Source organism: Mobula birostris, chromosome 6, assembly GCF_030028105.1.
Source record: "Mobula birostris isolate sMobBir1 chromosome 6, sMobBir1.hap1, whole genome shotgun sequence".
In the NCBI taxonomy this organism is placed as follows: Eukaryota; Metazoa; Chordata; class Chondrichthyes; order Myliobatiformes; family Myliobatidae; genus Mobula; species Mobula birostris.
This window is the reverse complement of record NC_092375.1, coordinates 79313064-79335861: the sequence shown is the minus strand read 5'-3', so window position 1 is coordinate 79335861 and position 22798 is coordinate 79313064. Positions and strand designations below refer to the sequence as shown.

At 41.0% G+C, this 22798-nt stretch overlaps 1 protein-coding gene across 1 annotated transcript in view; it reads right to left on the bottom strand.

Annotated features, from left to right (window-relative positions):
- Positions 1–5267: 5267 nt before the first annotated feature.
- reps2 (RALBP1 associated Eps domain containing 2) overlaps positions 5268–22798 on the bottom strand; it is a 241838-nt gene continuing 224307 nt past the window's right edge. Inside the window, exons 16-19 of the mRNA XM_072260703.1 lie at positions 20665–20739; positions 16871–17010; positions 16062–16167; positions 5268–8379 (exon numbers count right to left, since the gene is read on the bottom strand). Coding sequence (XP_072116804.1) covers positions 8311–8379; positions 16062–16167; positions 16871–17010; positions 20665–20739 — 390 coding nt within the window. The 3' untranslated portion in view covers positions 5268–8310. The remainder of the gene's footprint in view (positions 8380–16061; positions 16168–16870; positions 17011–20664; positions 20740–22798) is intronic.

The window sequence follows — 22798 nt, the reverse complement described above, 5'->3', positions numbered from 1 at the left end:
GAAAACCAGAAATTTGGCATGGCCTCTTTGACCCTTGGCAGCTTTTTTAGAAAGCATCTATCCAGATGGTATGGCTCTACCCATGACGCAAGAAACTGCAGAGCACATCTCAGAAATCAGTCTCCCCTCCATGGACTCTGTCTACACCTCTTGCTGCCTCAGTAAAGCAGCCAGCATAATCAATTATCCCATCCATCCCAGACTTGCTCTCTCACTCCCATCGGACAGAAGATACAAAAGCTGGAAAGCACATACCACCAAGCTCAAGGATAGCTTCTAACCAGCTGTTACAAGACTACTCTACAGTCCCCTCGTATGATAAGATGGATTCTTGAACTTAGTCTGTATCATTATGACCTTGCTGCTTATTGTCTACCAGCATTACACTATCTCCCTAACTGTAATATGTTATTTTGTTATTGTTTTTACTTTGAACTACCTCAGGGTACTGTTGTAATGAAATAATCTATATGGACAGCATACAAGACGACTTTTTCTCTGTACCATGGTACATGTAACAATATTAAACCAATTTACCCTCATAAATTATTGATTGGTTATGGAGGAGGATATACTGAGAGGGCTGCCTGCAGTCAGCACTACTTGGGAGGTCAGGACTGAGTGGAAGAGTGAACTAATAGGAGGAGTGGGGATTGTTGCTGGGGAAACTTGGATGGTCAGATGAAATTAGGGCTTTTATGGGCATTGACAGAGACGGGAAGGGTTAGGTGAATGGGTACACAAAATCTGTGTATCCACTATGTGCACTCGAAGATCTCACAGTATTCAGCAATCTGATTTTCGGCAGAAATCACTTGTGATATGCACAAAAATGTTCTAATGTGGAAGTGCTCTGCATCTGTTCATTCTCTTTCAACTGGACAACACTGTGCATGAGATGGCTAGTGGTTTTGTCCAGACACAGCATTACATAGAAGTCCTTGATGAACTTTTGTGAAGTGTAAAAATATGCTTTGTTTACAGAAGAGATTGGTTCAAGCCATATTCCAAAGAGACTGCCTCATATAAAGATATATGGAGCCTAGAATATTTTGCAGTGGAAGTGGTTATAGCACAGATTACTGCATTTTCGAAATGAAAACTGAGTGCATATTTTCAGCTGATGATTCAGTATAATTGGAAGAAAACACACCAGTGGGACTAGATTTAATTGGCTCCACAATGATAATAAATAAATGATTGTCAATGCTGTGACATACAATTGCTATGATGGGATGTTCCTTTTTCACAAATTGGTGAAAATTCATTCATATTTCACACAGTTTATGAGGACAAAAGTCAGCTGAGTTGAGCAACCAATACGAGTGCAATCTGTGTTGAACCAAATTCCATTAACAATGTGAATTTCTCTGAGTGACCTGGGAGTTAACTTTAGAACTATGTGGGGTATTACAGGGTACAATCCAAAATGGGAGGTCATAAGTATGAAATAATGACCAGAAAATTTCAGAAGGAATTCAGGAAAAATGCCTTTTGCCAGAGAGTAGCTAAATTCATTACTACAAGGAGTAGAACATAGTATTTAGAACAGTACAACACAGAAACAGGCTCCTCAGCCCACAATGGTGTGCTGAACCAATTAAATCAAATGGCTAACTAATCTCTGATGCCCACACAATGTTCACATCTTTCCATTTTCCCCACATTCGTATGCTTATCTAAATGTCTCTTAACCCCACCCCACTAATATTTCTGCCTCTATCCAGGCACCCACCACAGTGTAAAAAAAATGCCTTCACATCTCCTTTGAAATACCCCTTCTCACCTTAGATGCATGCCCACTGGTACTAGACATTTCAACTTCTGGAAAAAGATAATCTTACAAACCTCTACCAGATCCATCCTCAGCCCTTAGTGCTCCAGAGAAAACAACCCAAGTTTGTCCAACCTCTCATGCCCTCTAATCCAGTCAACATCCTATTCTGCACCCTCTCTAAAGCCTCAACATCCTTCCTATAATGGAGCGACCAGACCTGCATGCAGTACTCCAGATGCAGCCTAGCCGAAATTTTATGAAGCTGCAATCTAACTTCCTGACTTTTGAACTCAGTGCCTCGACTAATAAAGGCAAGCATGCCATGTGCCTTCTTAACTACCCTGTCCACCTGTGTTGTCACTTTCAGGGAGCTATGAACTTGGACCCCAAGATTCCTCTGCTCATCAGTGCTGATGAGGATCTTGCCTTTAACAGTGTACTGTCTCTTTGCATTTGACCTACTAAAGTGCCATTTCTCCATCCATATCTGCAAATGATCTATATCCCGTCAGCTTCTTTAACAGTCCTTTACACTATCCACAAAGCCACCAATCTTTGTATCATCTGCAAACTTACTAACCCACCCATCTACATCTTCATCCAGGTCACTTATACACATCACAAACAGCAGAGATCTCAGTACAGATCGCAGCAGAACACCACTGATGACAGACCTCCAACTAGAATAAGTCCCTTCGACCATCACACTGTCTTCTATGGGCAAGCCAGTTCTGAATCGAAATGGCCAATTCACCTTGGATCCCATGCATCTAAATCTTCTGGATATGCCTCCCATGAGGGACCATGTCAAACGCCTTACTACAATCACTGTAAACACCATCCACAGCTCCTCCTTCATCAATCACCCTCGTCAAAAAACTCAATCAAGTTAATGAGACATGACTTGCCCCGCACAAAGCCATGCTGGCTCTCCCTAATTATGCCATGGTTTTCTAAATGCTCATAAATCCTATCCCTAAGAATTTGCTCCAGTAACTTTGCTACCACTGACATGATACTCACCAGTCTATGGTTTCCATGATTATTCCTCGTTCCCTTCTTGAGTAACAGGACAACATTAGCCAAAGGCATTCTATACATACATCAGGAGTGAGAGGATAACTAGGGAGAGGGAAGGATGACTCAAGGATACAGAGAGGAACATTTGGGTGAGATCCTTAATGAGTACATCATTATTTACCTAGAAGGACGTGGAGGACGGTGTTGAGCATATTGATATGCTGGAGCATTTCAAGGACCTTGCCTGTGGCTAGAGGACATGAAGATATTGGTCAAGGCCCCAGCAATCTCTGCTCTAGCTACTTCAAATAACCTGGGGACATCCAACTAATGCTTTTTAAGAGATCCAACATTGCCTCTTTCTTTACCTTGAAATGCCCCAGCATATCAATACTCTCAGCACTGTCCTCCACACCCTTCTCCTTAGTAAATACTGATGTAAAGTTCTCTCATTAAGGACCTCCCCCACATCCTCTGCATCCAAGCAAATTTTCCCCCCTTTATCTTTGAGTGGTCCTTCCATCTCCCTAGATATCCTCTTGCTCTTGATACATGTACAGAATGCCTTGAGATTCTCTTTAATCCTTCTTGCCATGCACTTTTCATGGCCCCTCCTGGCTTTCCTAATTCCCTTCTTGAATTCTTTTTTGGCTTCTTTTTAATCCTCAAAGGCTCTGTTTGGTTCTAGCTCCCTAAGATTTTCAGTACATACTTTTCCTTTTTCTTCTTGACTAAATTCATCCCTCCCTCAACATCCAATGTTTTCTTACTGTGCTATCCTTGTCCTTCTCTTTTACTAGAACATACCCGTTTGACTCTGTGCAGTTAAGTGGACTTGTCTAAGAGCAGCTGTTCCCAATGAACTCTCCCTAGCTCTTGCCTAACTCTTTCCTAATTTGTCCTGCTCTAATTTAACAGTCCCTCACAAAATCAATAGCTATTTTAAAACTTGAGTTGTAGTTACTGTTCACCCACTGAAAGGTTGCTCACCTGGTCAACACCAGATCCAATACAGCCCCTCCTCTTGTTGGACTATTTTCATATTGATTTAATAAACTCTCTTGGATGTCCCTAAAAAATTCTGCCCTGTTTAAACCTCTTGCACTCAGAAGGTTCCAGTTTATTTAGATAAATTGAAGTTCCCCATGACAACAGCCCTATTGGTTTTTTCACCTTTCCATAATCTCCCTGCATTTCTGTTCCTCACTGTCTGGGTGGCAATTGTGCGGGTCTGTCCCAGAGAGATTGCACCTTTCCTATTTTTGAGTTCAACCCATATAGACTCAGTGGATGAGACCTCCATTATGTGCCCTCTGAGTGTGGCTGTGATATTTTCCAATTGGTAGTGCATCTCCCTCCCCCTCACCCATTGCTGCCCCTCTCTCAACCAAGTCTCTGTAATGGCCACAACATCACAGTCCCATGTGCTGATCCATGCTCTAAGTTCATCACCTTTACCTATAATACACTCAGCGTTAAAGTGTACACACTTTGAACTACCCATCCTATTGTATCTATTACTTTGCTCCTGCCTGTTCTTTTACTGGCCTCTCTGTTCCTCCACTTCCTGAGCTGCTGCTCTGGTTCCCACCCCCCTGCCAAACTCGTTTAAAACAGAGGAATCAAGCTGCACAGATACAGTTGAGGGGATGCCCTAGCAAGCATGAAAAACGTGAATGCGTCAGGATTAGGTGAAGCAGAATGAGGGGAAGCTTGTGTGGAGGTTAAAGACGGGCTGAAGTAATTTGTGCGCTGTATGACATTGGATGTGCTGTAAATTTGTTGGGGAGGATTTTACTGGTCACACTTGGAAAGAAACGGTGCAAATGAAGATATCCAATTATCAATAAATGTGGTGATGTCACTTCCCTCAAAGGCTCAATAGGTAAACACAGCACTAATACACTCAAAGCAGGAAACCAAGGAAATTAAAACATCTTAACAAAAGCGACTGGTGCCAGAGGGTATCTAAATACAAGCTTGTGCGCCCAGGCCAAGTACAATAAACTTTCACTGAACTCAGCTGCAGTGCCGGGCTAGGTGAGAATTCTGCCTTTGTTTTAAAAGTGGTAATAGTGTTTACCCACATTCCCTCAGGATTGTGTGTGGGTCAAGTGCTTGGCAACACTTCCAGTTCTTAAACTGAAATGATTATTCGAATTGTTTGTAAATGGCAAGTGTTAAAATTTCCATTCTAGTCACTTCCCTACAACAGTGTATTGGGGAAGTGTTGAGTGGGAGACAGACAAAACAGCAGTCAGAACGAATCACCATGTTTCACACTAGGGTGAATCCTACTTTGTTGAAACAAGGTACTGCTCATATTGCCAGGAGTACAGTAAATTGAAAATGTACAAGTGAAAATCCAAGGGATTTTTTTTTGTTTAAATGATCTCTGGTGGATGGAGACATGTGTGACCATTTAGCAAATATACTAGAAATTCATGCACCAAACACTTGTAAACAAGTTACAGTACATTTAGTGTAAAACAATATTACAGTAGCACAAAGCAGGTGTCCATTCTTGTATAAGGTTGTAAGAAAGACGCAGATTGTCAGAATGGGGTGTATGAAACCATCATGGCTTGGCTTCGCGAATGAAGATTTAGGAAGGGGGCTGCCCACGTCTTCTGCAGGCTTGCTGGTGGCTGACGAGGCCAATACGGGACAGGCAAGCCTGGCCACAGCAGCTGCAAGGGAAATTCTGCTCTGGGTTTTGTACTGCTGTGTCACGGTTCTTCCTCCTTCTCCTTTTGTCCTCAATGCCAGCCCTGCGTGCGTTCTCAAAGGAGGAGACAGACTAGTGAAAGGTATGTCACTGGGCCTCGCGATCGGAGGCTAGATTAGACCACTGGCAATGTGACAGGCACCAAGGGATTTCTTCAGAGAGTCCTTGTACTTCCTCTTCGGTGCCCCTCTGTCACGAGTGGAAAGTTCGACATACAGCACAATCTTGGGCAGGTGATGATCCTCCATCCTGGAGACGTGCCCTGCCCAGCGCAGCTGCATCTTCAACAGCATGGCCTCGATGCTGATGACCTCCGCCTGTTCGAGGACTTCGATGTTGGTGATGAAGTCACTCCAGTGGACGTTGAGGATGGTGCGGAGGCAGCGCTGGTGAAAACGCTTAAGGAGTCGTAGGTGATGATGGTAGGTGACCCACGGCTCGGAGCCGTACAGGAGGGTGGTCAGTACAACGGCTGTGTACACACTGATCTTTGTGCCTTTTTTTCAAATGCTTGTTGTTCCAGACTCACATATGTATAATACCTACATTACAGATTTAAAAGGCTGTTCAAATAAAACAGTGGATGTCTGGCAGTAACTACAGTACACCCAATCTTCTCATAGTTCATATGATGTCATGAATTATCCATTAATAATCCCTTCGTGTTGCTTGCTGGATGTCAGTGTTCATATCCTTTGTGATCACAGTCAAACAGAATGAGGCATGAGCATGGTTATTTGCTTATTGAGAAATAATGCCATAACATATTTCTAATGGGGTAGAATTCTGTCGAACCGTGTCCTTAGTCTGGGTGCAACACCTAATGGTTTTAAACAACACCAACAGGTCAAAAGATGAGGCACTGAACCTCATCTACTTATGATATTCTGCAGTACACAAGTACAACATTTAAAAGAACACACCGGATATAGGCAGTTTGAGGAAGGAATTTGCATAGATGGTACTTCGGGTTAGTTGGTGTTTAGTGCACTTGATGCAAAAGGCAGTCTATTTCTCAGATTTTTGGTCAAATCCAGGTATCTAATTTAGTGTAATTCTGCATTTCACAATTTGCTTTGATATTGCCCCTTTACCATAGCAAAGTGACAAGGGTACTTCAAAGGAGCTATATCAAAAAAGAGCCAAATAAAGAAGTATTGGGATGACCAAAAGCTTGGTTAATGAGGTAAGGTCTTTGTAGAGTCTTACAGGATGAAATTGAGGCAGGGGTTTGGTAAGGAATTTTAGAGTGCAAGACCTTGACAACTGGAAACGTTATTGCAGATTGTGGATCAAATAAAATCCGGGGTGGACAATCTGTATTGAGTACTGCAGATATTTTATTGACAGTTATAAGGTTAGGGATTAGACACAGTGAGGAGCCAAGGGCACGGGTGCAATTTAAAAGCATGGGTGAGAAGTTTAGTGAGGAATTACCCATACAGCATTCAATGTACGCTAGTATGATGGGTGGATGTGACTTGCTGGAAGTTAGAATAGAGGCAACAGAGTTTTAGTTACAAGTGGAGGAGGAAGGAGGTCAACCAGGAAATGTGAAGTCTTGAGCTTCCAGTAAGCTTGGCTCAGGTTGGATTCCTGGCAAACCCAAGTTAGATGCCATTCAAAACAGACAGAAAACTATGCGCACTGCCAGTTGGAAATATCACCTACTGAATACATGCAAGCCAATGGCAGATTCAGAAATGTTTGCAGTTTTATTTCAACAGGTTACCAGCGATCCAAAAATCGTTTATCAAGCAGTACCACTAGGTGCTGGTTCAGAATAAAATGTATTCTACAAACTCTGGCATCTCTATTTAAATTAAAACTCCACATTAAGTATAACCAGAATACAAATATTGCACATTAACACAAGGCAAACATCTGAAAATATTTATACAAAGTGACCATCAGAAGAACCGTTGAACCACAGCATGTCAGGGATTGAATTGAGCAATGCATTTCTAGAAAGTCTCTTTCTTAATGTATAAAATTCTTCTGTTATTTTGTCGACATAAGCATGGGGACATATCTTTAAACTACAGCTACAAGTAGGTCATTATTGCTATAGCATACAGCTGCTCAAACATTAAATATTCCATCTCAAAAAAGGTAAAACCAAATTTAGGAAAATATGAAATGTATGGAACATTTAGGGAAAAAAAGAGAGAATACCCATTTTAATGTTCATATTACCTTCATTGCAGTAAAAAGTAGTATCTTCAACATTATCTCCCATACAGTTAATGTATAGCTTAATTTGAAAAAAATAGCAATATTACCAAAAAATGCAACAGATGTTGAGTTGGGAGCGAGGAAGATGTGGATCATTTTCTAGGTCTTGGGTGATCAATAACATTCCCAATAGCATGGGAAATAAGAAAAATCCACATTAACAAAATCTCAGAAAATTATATTGGCCTTCCTTCTCATTTACGTTGCCTTTGGGTTTACAATACATGCAATGGAATCAAGCATGTATTATGCTTTAAAATGGGGCCAATATTAACCTTGGAAAAGATTTATTATATTACTACTTGTCACACAAAATGGCCAGATCAGATTGTGCTTTAAACAAGCGAATATTTAAATTCCAATATTAATGTTTGCATTGTATCAATGTTTCTAGTTTTGTGTTCAAGTATATTTTTGTAAAAATGACAGGATTGAAAGTCTTTGTGTCATATTGGCCCCTACTGTGCTTTCATTTGCCATGTTCCTATCAAAATTTCAATATATACACTGTCCTCACATTTGAGCTCCTGTTACGAGCTGGAAGCTGAAGTCACGTGTGAGGGACTGGTCGAAGGTGCTCCAACTGTGACTCCAGCACAATTCTCTCTTTGTGAACATCCTGCAAGAAATGAATATTTGTATTACATAATTGTTTCTTTTATGCAACAATGAAGCAATGGACAAGGAAACCTTCCCTTTATTTTGTATTTTCAGAAACTGCATAGATTGAAGAGCCATGCTCAAAGAAATTTGTTTACCAACTAATGTAATTGGGTGCACAGAACATTAATTTAACAATTTTTCAGGTTATGATCCTTGCACTGAGAAGAAAGGGGTGGAAAGCCATATAATATTGCTAAATCACCACTCCTTTCACTGTCCAGCAATAAAAACTCAAATGCTAAAATGCAGTAGGCTACTATGGAACTATAATTGGCAAATGTTGATATTATTAGAGTTCTTTCTTTATGATAAATTATCTTTCCTGATCTCAGGATATTCCAGAGACCTCTAGAGTGTGTTTGGAGTGGGATCATTGTCATAATGTGAGGATAACAAGGGTCAAGTTGTACACAGCAGTATTCAGAATTGTAATATGTAATTATCTATTTTTATGATCTAGAAATGAATATTGACTAGGTCAGTAAGTATTCCATTCTGTATGAGTCACAGAGATATATACCATGGAAGTTCTCTGTTGGCCCACTGAGTTCCTATCAAGTACCAAATCCATTTTTAAAGTAATCCTACTCAAACTCATTTTATTCTTTTCTCACTTCCAATATTGAGTCAATGCAAGAGGAGAGATGGGTCAAGTAAAGCAAGAGCAGAGTTAAGGAAAGCATATAATTTTGCTCAACATCGCCAGCATTAGCTGATTATATTTTGGATTTCCAACACCCGTTTTTACTCAATGGCTAATAATAAGCTAGACTCTAATTCATTGTCCAGCTTAATGGAGTTCTTTCTCTTGCTAATGAGTATGTACATATATATCTAAGAATTAAACATCATTTGCTTCTACAATGCTGTTGATATTTGGCAATGCAAATTCTTATATCCTCACTTAAAATGGCAGTTTTGCCATGCTGCAATTATAACCTCCCACCAATGGAGGCAATGGAGTTTCTGAATGAATTCTTATAATTTCCTTATGGGATGCAGGTATCACTGGCAAGACCAGTATATATAGTTCATCTTTAATAACCCCTGGTGCAATGCCATTGCTTTGAACTCATATATGTTGAAGTATTATTAAGTTCCAGGATTTTAACCCAGTAATGATGGACTAACTTCAGAGTTAGAAATTGTAGCTTGGAAGGGATCTTTCAAGTTGCAGGATTTCCTGGTCATGGGTGTTTCTGTTTGTTTAGATTTTAAAGGTCACAAGTATGGGAGAGGCAGTTGTAGAAATAGTAAGATATTGATGTACAAATTTATAGGTCATACACAATGCAACCAGGATGTAAATTTGAGGACACAGTGAATTTTCAGGGCATTGAACATGGTGCCAATCAGATAGGCGGCTTCATCCTGGATGGTGCCAAGATTCTTAAGCATTGTTGAAGCTGCACACAATCGTGAAAGTGCAGGCTATTTTACTGACTTGTGTCTTGTTTTTTTTTTGTGGAAATGTTTTAGAGAGTCAGAAAGTGAGGCAATGGTGAACTCAAAGATCCATGGTAGAGATTCAAGGATGGTAACGCCCCTCTTTTTAGTCAGAGGTGGTCATAGTGATACTTCTGTAGCACAAATACTTTTGACATTGATTGACTAAAAGCTTTATTCCAAAATGTAAGGAAATTATGGTTTAGAAATATACTTTCCAGTGGCAAGTTGCCACTGGATCAGCTTGAAAATAAAAATCATTTTCACAGTGTGCACTTAAAATTGTTGCTCAACCATTGCTTTAATGGTCCATTAATAAACGGTCACTTACTAAACTACCTCATTAGCAGTAGGTTGACAGACTCTGTAAGCAGTGGCAGAGCTTCTAATTCTTCAGCTGGAAGTTTTTACGGCAAATGTTACTTTCATCTCTTCTGAAACGTGGGTGCAGATTACACAGAGATAATAGTTGTGTAGATGTCATCTTGGTAAAGTAACAGAGGAGTGGAGCAGTGATTTCACTAAAGAGTGGCCTTTATAATAAATTACGTGATTGAGGATGTTTAAAGCCACAGACCCAAGGACAATCTAGTAAATAAAATCATATCAATCTGCGGCATTATCACTATTCTGCAAATTTGATTCGCCACTGCTGAATGACTGCAATATTTGTTATTGAATTTGTAGAACTTGAATACTGGACATCCACCTGGGTTAGTTTGCTCCCCTCCTCTTCAACTTTGATGTCACATGCTATTTCTCAAAGAGAGCTATTGTCTGAGAGGATGAGACACCTTCAAGACCCATTGATGGCTTGCTCTTTCCAGTTTGTGATGCCTAGAATAGAATTCTTGAAATACACATGAAGCATATCCTTTTACTGTGATCTCGGAGCATGGGTGAGATGAGAATAACTAGTTTGTCTGGGAGGTAAGAAGCTGTCATCACTCAAGATGTCCATACTAGAGGAGTTGGTGCAAGAGGGACATTGCTTCACTGCTGGTTACTGTGTCTTCAGCAAGGATGTTGTTATTAGTTCAGGGATTTTCTAGATTCATTGTTCATTCTACTTCTTGAAGTGTTGACAGTATATCACCTAGATTTTGCATCCATATATAGGTGTGTAGTGATGATGATGTCCATAATATTCCAGTGTCTGGGTGAATTGTGAAACAAGTTTAAAGAGCAAATGATCTACTCCTAGATAAATCTGGCCAAGAGTCATATGAGGACTCAGGACCTAGCGAGGTTAGAGAGCAAAAGGTACATCATCCAGTCCACATATTTTTATGTAGACCTTGGAGAGGAGTGTATCTCTGAGGTTAAGACAGCAAAATGGACAGAAATTTTAGCAGCTAAAAGTCTCCCAGTTGACAGACTGAGGTTGATATGGAAGATTCCCCTCAGCACCGCCAATGGTCAGGAAGGTGGAAAGATGCTGCCTGACCTTCTGAGTTACTCCAGTAGACCTTGTGTTTCTCCAGATTCCAACATCTGCAGAGACCAAAGAGCAAAGCTAGAGGTCAAAGTCCGGTACTCAGTGAGTCCAAAGGTAGAAGGCCAAAGATCGAAGTCGGTGAGTCTGGAGGTAGTGGCCTAAAGGTTGTAGCCCTAGGTCATTTTGAGCAGAGGTCAGAACCCCAACATCTACAAGTCTGTGAGGTTGGGCCAGGGACTGGAAGCCTGAAGTCTGACAGACCAGGGCTAAAGACTGGAGGCCCAGAAGTGGCCTGTTCTAGAGTTGGAGGCAGGAGTGTGTGTGTGTGTGTGTGTGTGTGTCTGTCTGTCTCTGTGCGCATGCGTATGTGTGTGTATGTCTCTGTGCATGTGTGTGTCTCTGTACATGTGTGTGTCTCTCCATGCGTGCGTGCGTGTGTGTGTGTGTGTGTGTGTGTGTGTGTGTGTGTGTGTGTGTGTGTATCTCTATGCGTGCGGGCCTGGTGGAAAAGGACTTGTCTTACTGTTGCTGCTGCTTGTGTTGTTCCGCTGAACGCTGTGGGCATGCTATGTTGCCACTGGAATGTGTGATGACACTTGCTGGTTGCCCCCTGCACATCCTTGAGTGTGTTGGCTGCTAACGAAAACAACACAATTGTGATGTGATAAATAAATTTGAATCTGATAAATCAGAGGTCACAATCAGTACAAACGCATCACAGCAGTTTCCATCCATTTGGGTCACTTTGTTAGAAGTGAACATTGTTAACTCCAAAATGCTAATTCATTTTATATTTATTGTCCATTTAAGTACTTTTTCCTTGTTAATGGAAATATTGATTAATGGGGCTGCGCAGTACAAGTAATTCCCCTTTTAGCATGCCGACTAGGAAACCAGGTTTTGATGAAGCTAATTATGTCGTCATTGCAAGCCTTAGTGTTTGGGTTATAACAGAGAATATTGAAAAGCAACAGAGAAAGCAAAGGGCAAACCATTTTCCCTTCACACCAAGAGTATAGGGGAATCTTGGGGTACCCTTGTTACCAGTCCATGTTAGATAGCAGAGACCAATGAGCAAATAAGAAGTCTAACTTTCTTCATAAAGCTAGACTTTGTGTAATAGGGTACTCAAGAGAGCCCCTAAACTGACTGAGAGTTAATATTGTGGCAGAGGGAGCTGTAACCACTGGTTCAGACTTCACTTCTTAAAGTTCAGTCAGATTACTGTAATATAACTCTTCCTAGTTATTTTCTTTTTTAAAAGTAATATACTCATCCCATTTATTTTATGATCAATGTGGATTTTAGTGTTTTCTTTAATTCTCTTTTTCCTGCGTGTGGGTTTATATTTTGCTGGATGGCTTCCCACAGGAATCAGGCCTCTGCATTACCTTATTAAGCAGCTATTTTTCATCCAATGTGTGATTCAGTCACAGAAAGCACAGGAGGAGAGTCCAATCCTGCCCTCATGTGGAATTCACAATGCGTGGGTTTCACAGTGATCAAGAGTGGAAACCTGTATTGATTTGTTTCAGCATGAATGGTCTGCTTAGGCGTTGTTATATAGATTTATTTTCTTCTTCCTGAAGCAAAGCTGATGCGTTACCTCGGCAAGTGTCCTTGTTGAAATCAGTCAGTTGGTATCTTGTGTTCTCAAACACAAAAAAATCTGCAGTTGCTGGAAATCCAAAGCAACACACTCAAAATGCTGGAGGCAGCATCTATGAAAACGAGTAAACAGTAAACCCTGTCCTTTCCTATCAGATTCCTCCTTCTCCAGCCCTTTATCTCTTTCATCAACCAACTTCTCAGCTCTTTACTCCACCTCTTTCCCGCTCCCAGTTTCACCTATCACCTGCCACCTTGTATTTCATCTTCCACTCCCCCCACCTTCTTGAGCTGACTCCTTCCCCCTTCCAGTCCTGAAGAAGGGCCTCAGCCCAAAATGTTGACTGTTTACTCTTTTCCATAGATGCTGCCTGGCCGGCTGCCTTCCTCAGGCAGTGGTGTCTTGTGATCTTCTAGAGTGGCCAGCTCGCTACTGTTTCAGAAAAAGCAGCAGAAAATTCAAGCGCTCAAGATGTCAAAGTAAATCAAGTCTCAATTGTCTGCAGGAATCAAGGGGATATCCAACTCTCTGACAATAAATAAAGAAAATGGCAAGATGCCTGTTTTCATATTCAAACATGAGGAGAAGCTAACAAAATGTCAGTGGCTTCAATGAGAAAAAGTTAATGAATTACAGCAAACAATTAGGAAGAAAAATGTTATGTTCAGCTAGATTAAAAGAAGATTGATGTACAAAGGTAAGTTAGTCTCGTTGCAATTATAAAAGACCTTAGTGAAATCACACATGGAATATTATCTACTGCACTGGCCTCTTATTCCAAGGAAATAAACGTTACTGCCCTGAAGATGTGTGGTGTAGATTTACTAGATTATTTCCTGGGATAAGAAAAAAAATGTTGAAAGCACAGAATAAACAGAATAAGACAAAAGAAATAGGAAGGTGATCTCACAGAAATAAGTAAGACTCTCAGGGAACCTGAAGGGCGAGATCTTGTAGGCTGTTTCCTTTGGCCTAGGAGTCTCATAATTGGGCTCATAGTCTCAGTATACAGAATTAAAAGTGTCATTTATCTAGTCAAATTCTCCCTCCACCCCCTGCCCATTGTGGAAATGTCAAATAGCAGAGGGCAGAGGTTTAAAGTGAGAGGGGGAAAGTTTAAAGGAGATTTTTGTGGCAAGTTTTTTTGTAATTTATTTTCTATTGAAGTTCATTATCAAACAAATATTTCCATAAGATGTATTTCAGATATTGTACATATATATCATATAGTCATATATGCCACAAATCTTCACATAATATTTATCTGAGGTATACACTTATAAAAAAGGGAGGAAAGAAAGGACAAACAAAAGGAGAAAACTGTGTACAAGTAGGGAGTGATTTTTTTTTAACAACATATTCATTGATTTGTGAGAACAAAATCAGGCCTATGAGGTGTTATGTAGTTAAACCATTTTTCCCAGTATAGATCAAATTGTTCCAACAAGTTTTTTTGTACATAGAGAGAGGTAGATACCTGGAACTCTCTGCTGGAGAAGGTGGTAGAAACAGGTACAATAACAATAGTTAAGAGACACTTAAATGGATACATGCAAAAGAGAATAGAGGACTATATACAAGTAGATGGGATGACACCCAGGAACTTGAATCTGTTCATCCTTTCCACTGCTGACCCCTCAGTGAGGACTGGTGTGTGTTCTCCGACTTCTTCTTCCTGAAGTCCACAACTAATTCCTTGGTCTTGCTAATACCACTCAACCAGCCAATCTACACTCAGTGGCTACTTTATTTTGTACACCTGCTTGTTAATGCAAATTTCTAATCAGCCAATTACGTGGCAATAACTCAATGCATAAATGCATTCAGACTTATTCAAAATGATCAGTTGTTGCTCAGACTAACATCAGAATGGCGAAGAAATGTGATCTATGTAACTTTGACAATGGAATGATTGTTGGTGCCAGACGGGGAGGTTCGAGTGTCTCAAAATCTGCTGCTCTCCTGGGACTTTCACATAAAACAGTCTGTAGAATTTATGGAGAATGGTGCAAAAAAACAAAAAAACATTGAGTGAGCATCAGTTATGTGGGTGAAAATGCCTTGATGAGACAGGTCAATGGGAATGGCCAGACTGGTTCAAGCTGACAGGAAGGTGACAGTAACTTACTGTAAGTAACCATGTGTTACAACAGTGATTATTCCACGACACACTGAACCTTGGGTTACCTTGGATGGGTTACCGCAGCAGAACATATACTCAGTGCAAAAGTCTTGAGCACATATATAAAGCTAGGACACCTAAGACTTTTACACAGTACTGTATTTGTCAATGTGGAGCAGACAGCGGGTTTGTAAATATAGCGGGAGCAAAGCATGTTGGGAATGGTGAGGGTGGATCGCTGCAGGAGGGGTGTTGGACAGGCGGCAGAGGAGGAGTGCCAGGGCAGGGGGTGGCAAGGGTGCAGACACACCCAGCCCTGAGACACCAGGAAAGATCATCTGATTTCAAACAATTGGTTTATTGATCATTACAGAATGTCACTCTGGTTCTTCCCGCTCCCCTCCTCCTTTTCCTAACCACGATTCCCCTCTCCCTGTCCACTTCCCTCTCACTTTCAGTCCACAATAGAGACCCATATCAGAATCAGGTTTATCATCATTCACATGTGTCATGAAATTTGTTTTGTTTTGCAGCAGTACAGTGCAACATATAAAATTTGTTACAAAAATCTTAGGCACCCTAGCTATATATCTGTTCTCAAGACTTTTGTACAGTACTGTAACAAACAAAGTGGCCACTGAGTGTATCTCACTCTTGTAAGCCTCCTCGTTGCCATCTGAGATTTTACCACGAGAGGTTTCAACTGCAATTTTACACATGACGTTTAAAGATCAGCCATGATCTTACAGAATGGGGGAAAAGGAACACGAGACTGCATGGATCTCTTGTTATGTTGTGACCAGAATGATACTAAACATGTATTCCCAGAATGAAAACCCTAGCCTAGCCACATTCACTTGTACCGCCTGTGCTACTGTGAGCCCTGTGACACTAATCTGTGCCACAAAATACAATTATTGACATAAAAATGATGGGACAAAGCGTGTTATGAAAATTAAATTTTCAGTGCATTTGGAAAATCAAATTCTGGTTTTTCTTCATGGCTCGGTCTGGGTGTCTTACCTTGAATTGTTGCTGCAATTCCCCATTTAACCTGACCAGGATCATGTTAGCCTCCTTGTTTTTACGAATCGCTGTCTGAATTGATTTTTTCTGCTTGGATGAAATTCTGTAAGAAATATTAAAATATCAGAATGAATGTTGAGCATTTAATAATCTTCACCAAAAGACAGAGCCATATCCAAACACTAGCATACTCTAAAGACAGGGATTTTAAAAGCTCAAATCCAGCCTCAGAGATGATGGGATTGACTCATTTCACCCCTCCCTCTGTGCATTAAATGACTGTTTAGTTGGAACTGTTCATTTCTTGCTGATCCAGGGTTTTGTTTTTCCATGACTGTGCAGCTAAGGATTAATATCTAACTCACAGAGCAGCTAGTGCACTCTGCTGATATTAATCTGAGGTCAAGCAAAGGTCAGAATCAGCATCAGCCAATGAATGGCAGATTTATCCTGTACCATTCGTCAATAATGAGTCTATTTTTTGCGTTCCTCTTTCAATGCTAATAAAACTGAGCTTGAAAGGAGATTTCTTATCAATGCACAGCATGCAGACACAGCTGGGTTGGGGCCGCCTAAAACTAGTTTCGGTGACCTTTGACCTTATATTACATGAGATTTGGCAACACCCTGTCCACTAATCTGGGATATACAATCATATATAGGAGCTCTGTTACTTTCTGGTTACTGGAAGTACGACTATATTTAAGGAATGGTTTGTAGATGTTTAAAACTCATAAGAAGTTTCAGGCACTAACATTGCTGGACAATTGTGAAATAACACAGCTTAAAGGAAACACAGAAAGTACTTTTGTGACTGCTGGTGCGGTTTGGCATTTGGTCCAGAAGCTGTGATCCTTTGGGTTAACTGCTCCTGACACTCTCCCTGGTCTTGCGGTCGCAGCTTTCTGCGAAGAGGTTTCAATGGAGGTTGGCGATGTGTTGTGTCCTTTGTTGGAAAGAAAAAGAATAAAGCTGTTTGTTGCTTATACTCATATCACAATCTTTGTCCGTTATTTTATTCTCTTTGAAGCCCACCCCACCCCACATTAAAAGACACGCGTGGGAGAACAGAATAAAATATGGAGCAGGAAGAGGCCCATTCAGCCTACTATCTCTCAGCTGTGACAGCAGATCCACTCAGGCCTCGGGGACAACAGGTTGTGGTTTAAGTCCTTCTCCACACACTATGCAGCCGTCACAGGCCGGTGAGGGAGTGCTAATATAAGCTTCGGAGATATTAAACTGAAGCTGCAGTCTACCTTTCGGGTCAATGTTTAAAACCCCAGGAGTTCTCCATAATGCCACAAGCAATATTTAACTCTCAACCAGCATCACGTAATAACTTCCCTGTCAACGTGACCTGATTGTTTGTGGAATCTTGCAATGCTCAAGGAGCAACTGTGTTTCTGCCACTGGAGAAGTACTTCCGTAATTATCCACTGCTTTCCGGTGCTCCTGATTGATGAAATGCACTGTGGGTATGCAGTCTTTCAGAGGATTTCCCACATACTATGTACCCTAGAACAGCATGTACACATCCAATCATTTATCTTCCTGAGGTAACCAACTAACCACAACTAGTCCAGATGGTCTGAGTTGGAACCTCTTGACCCTAAAGGGACACCTGTGGCCCTGGGATAAAGATCTGCTGCTCCGTTTGCTTGTGCTGGAGGAATGGGATTGAAGGGGTGGGTGGTTGAGAAATAGCTGCTGAAAGCAGGACTTGATGGGTGATGTTTGTGCAAATGATGTATTCAGAGGATAAAGATGATACACTCGTACATAGTGATTTGTCTCAAGCCTTGGGAGGAGTTCTTAGTTCCCATTCTTTTCCAGCAAGGCCCTAACCTTGTAACCTTTAATAACCCAAGACCAGATGAAATGTTAAATATCCAAATAAGGGTGTGAATGAAACAATTTTCTTCAGAAACACAAGAAAGTCTGCAGATGCGGGAAATCCAAAGCAACATTCTCAAAATGCTGGAGGAACTCAGCAGGTCAGGCAGCATCTATGGAAGTGAATAGATAGTTGACGTTTCAGGCCAAGGCCCTTCTTCAGGACTGAGAAGGAAGAGGGGAGATGCCAGAATAAAAAAGTGGGGGCAGGGGAAGGAGGCTAGCTAGAAGGTGACATGTGAAGCCAGGTAAGTGGGAAAGGTCAGGGGCTGGAGAAGGAGGAATCTGATAGGAGAGGAGAGTGGAAGGAGGAGGGTTATCCAGGGGGGAAGTAATAGGCAGGTGAGAAAAGGTAAAAGGTCAGAGTAGGGGACAGAGAAAGGAGGGGGAGAATTTGTTTATCTGAAGGTTGGAGGCTACCCATTTGGAATATAATACGTTGTTCTTCCTCCCCGAGGGTGGCCTCATCTTGGCACGGGATTGAGAACTGGAAATAAAATGTTTGGCCACTGGGAAATGGAGAAGATGTGGGTGAGGGCAGGATCAATAATGGAGGGAGGGAAAACCCATTCCTTAAAGGAGGAGGACATCTCTGATGTCCTGGAGCGAAAGGCCATGATCTGGAAACAGATGCAGTGGAGACGAAGAAACTGAAGAAAGCGAATAGCATCTGTAGGTCTATAAAAGATGTCAGTTCCTTCAGCCCTTGTACTGTGAGAATAGGCAAACTTGGAGCTCTGTGTTTCCTCATAGCTCCACTGATCCAAGTTTATTCCTGACCTCCGATGTTGTCTGCGTTTGCATTCTCTTACATCCCAAAGATGTGTGGGTTGGTAGGTTGCATGGCCACTGTAAACTGCCCCAAGTGTGTGGGAGAGTGGTAAAATTGGGGGAGGGAGGACACTGGGAAGGTATGAAGAACAAAAAATATTTGTGTAGGATTGGTGTAAATGGGAGCTTGGCGATTGTATGGACTCGGTAGCTGGTGGCTGTTTCTGTGCCTTATACCTCTATAGCTAAATTATCTTTCCTTGCCCAGTCTCTTTCCCCTAGGTCCTGTGGTGTCTACACTTCAGAACTGTCATCATCTTTTCATTAAGCTGAAGATGAGGGAAATCTGATGAAGTCTATTCATATCACAATTGTTTGACAAGTCAGTAACTAGATTATCTGCACCCAATACAAGGGGTCAGTGCCCAAGTATTACTGGTGCAGAAACTCAGAAAATCACTCTGGAAAAAGGTTAATTAACACTAGTTACTGTGTGGGCTAAAAAATAAGAAAGTAGGATTGATCTGTTAGAGCCAAATAACATCTGACTCTCTTTATGAAAGTCTTTGGTGCAAGAATAGAGAGGGTTCTTGAGAGTTGCAGAGTTGATGTTATGTACACAGATGCAAAATACCAGTTTTCAGAAGTTGCAAATTTCATAAACATAGTGAGAGTCTGCAGAATGGCAAAATAGGCAGACAGAGTGCAGGTGAATTTTCAACACGTTTGATACAATGCAGTTTGGTAGGAAAAATGCTAGTGAAGTTGAGGCCACACATAAATGGTCCAGTTTCAAAGGGTGTTCAAGAATGGTGACACTTGAGGATGAATGAAAACAATTTTTTTGAGATGGTGCAATAAATTACGGAGGATATTTAACTAAAGGTCAAGTATCAGGACATTATATTAAGCCTTTATAAAATATAGTTTGTTCATCAGCTGGTGCCTTACTTTGGGATGAATGTCAAGGCTCTACTCTAGGGGTAGAGGGTTATATTAGAATAATACCAGACATTAAACACTTCAGTCATGTGAATACAATGGAAAAAGTCAAGGAAATGACTTGCTAATAGCCGTTCCATTATTTTAATCAGACTGCTACCGAAGTGATTGCGAAGACCGGTGCATTGAGCATTGTGAGGGACGTCCATGTGGGTCATGATATTCCTGATCCTGAACTTCAACTTGTGAAGAAGTTTTGACTTCTCTTAATAAGGGGGGGGGGCATACACTGAGTGAGCTCTTGCTCCAATGGCAAGGAGGTCCAAGATGACTGGAGACCTGTGGCATAAACATTACCATATGTGCAAGCACATAGTTTGCAGTTCTCTCATCCACACACATCACTCCTGTCACCAATCAACCCCCCTGCTCATACATACAGATTCACCTGACCAGTCACTACCTTCTTATGCACCTGCCTGCAACACTCTATTCCCTCTCTTTTGTTCTATGAGGCTGCAGCTGTCTGCTCCATGCTGAACTGCAGATTAGCTATTGATTCACAGGATATGCTTTATTGGTTGGCAGGGGTAGAAAAGTATTCGCTCAATCACTGTACCATAGGCTTACAAATTATTAATCAAAAAAAAAGCAGCAACAAAAATACAGCAGAATACAATTTGCTGTAGAACATTCAGTCTTTCTCAAATTTGAAAATAATTAACCAGGCACAGACCTATGCCAATACATTCAAGTATATCTAGCCTCAAGATGGGGGTCACTGAAGATCAATTTCATGTTGGCTCATTCTGTCAGTTAACAGAACCTCTTTATCATGGCCTCAAAATACAGAATGAACTAGGCAAATGACCCATAAAATATCTTCCACTGAAGCTTAACCAGAAACAAAGGAAATTACAGACTTCCTCGCCGACATCAAATAAAGCTGGCAAATAAAAGGTAAAATCAAACTGGAGCAATTCTAACTAACCTTAACAGAAGAACTTTTTTCTTCTCCAAGACTGCTCGGTTTGTTTACCAACTCTATCAATGGTCCTTTTCTTGTCTGCAAGGAGAGGAAATAGGAGCAGGTGATGGATGTTCAGCCCTTTAAGCACAACAACATTCATGCAGAAATTCATTTCATTTCTTGAGGTCTAAGTTCAGGATTTGTTGGCATACCAATATACCAATCCACATCACAATACAGTGCCGTGCAAAAGTATTCATCCCCCTCAACTACTTTCACATTTTACTGTCTCATTTTCTAAATCTAAAATATATTGAAGTAGGATTTTTAAGCTGATCTACAAAACATTGTGGACTTTGTCAAATCAAAAGAAAAATTCCAAAATGTATCAACAGTTTACTAAAAATTGAAAACCAAAATTGTGAGGGTGAAAAAGTATTCATCCCCTTTGTAATTACTACGCTAGCTTTCCTCAGGTGCAATACTGTATATTACCTTACCAACTCATGCTTTGAACAAATTCATAAGAATAAATACCCCTTCACTCTGAGAGGTCCAACAGTACGGTAGATCTTCAACAGACCAAACCAAAATGAAAGACAAAACAGCATTCAAGACAAGTCAGGGAAATGATACTAGAAAAGCACAAGGGTACAAGGGTACAAGACAATCTCCAAGGCAATGAATGTACCTTGGAGCTCAGGGCAGTCCATCATGAAAAAGTGGAAAAAATATGAAATTACAGCCATCCTACCTAAGTCAGGCTGCCTCTCTACACTCAGTCACTGGAGAAGATTGGTACTTGTAAGACAGGCCAACAGTTGTTCTGAGTGAGCTCCAGAAGTCAGTGGTTGCAACTGCGGGTGAAGTTCATGAATGCACAATCTCCATGGCCTTGCACTAAAAGGGTATTTATGAAAGAGTGACAAGGAAGAAGCCCTGGCTGAAGAAAAAACATACCCTTGCCCATCAAGACTTTGCAAAGTGTCACTTAGAAGATACTGTAAAGATATGGATGAAGGTTCTGTGCTTTGATGAAACTAAAGTGGAACTTATTAGCCTCAACACAAAGTGGTACATGTAAAGTATAGTGGAGGTAGCATTAAGCTATAGGGGCTGTGCATCTGGTCAGGTTTGAAGGGAAGGTGAATGCTGCTAAATACAAAGGGATCCTGAACAAAAACCTGCTAGCCTCTGCCAGGAAGCTTAAACTGGGGAGGAAGTTCATCCTTTAGTAGGACAACGACCCAAAGCACACTGCCAGAGCAACCATGGAGTGGCTTCAAATGAAGAAAATTGATGTCCTTTAGTGGCCCAGTCAGAGTTGTGACCTTAATCGGACTGAACATCTCTGACAAGACCTCAAGATTGTTGCCCATCGCTACTCCCTGACTAACCTGGCATAATTTGAGCAATTCTGTGAGGAAGAATGGGCAAATCTTGCTTCTTCACACTGTGCAAAGCTAATAGGAACTTATCTTAACAGACTACTGGTTGTAATAGCTGTCAGAGGTTGTTCAACTAAATACTGAGCAAAAGGGAATGAATACTTTTGAACTGCTGACATTTCAGTTATTGAATTTTTAGTTTTCATACTTCACAATTTTCCCTGTTTTTGGGGCCGTACTGTGGGAAAAAAAGGAGCATGTGATCCACAAATAAAAATTCTCAGTTAAATTGATCAAAAGTCCTGGTTGTAATGCTCATTTATGTGACCATAGGTTGTGGGCTGAATACTTTTACAAGACGCTGTAATCTGGATCAGTCAGCAAACAGAGCAGAAGAAAAGCATCAGTCAATAAACTGTTTCAGTAGACCCGCATGAAAAAGGCAACCACATTTCAAGTTTGCAGGAGAAGGAAGAAAATAAATTGAATTTAAATAGCACCATTCCCAGCCACAACGGTCCCATACAACCGGATGGAACTGTTGTTACTAAGGCAAGTATGCAGTCTGTTTGCACATGGTAGTGCACATGTGACAATGAAAAACCATGCCTCACATATGCTCACTCAAAAGAAGCACATGACCCAAGAGATAGATTTTAGTATAAATTATTCAGGAATACAGGTAATAAAAAAAAACTTCACTGACTAAAATGAAGTTACTAAGCAAAAATACAGGAGCATGAAGAGACCGGGTTCCTGTTTTGGTG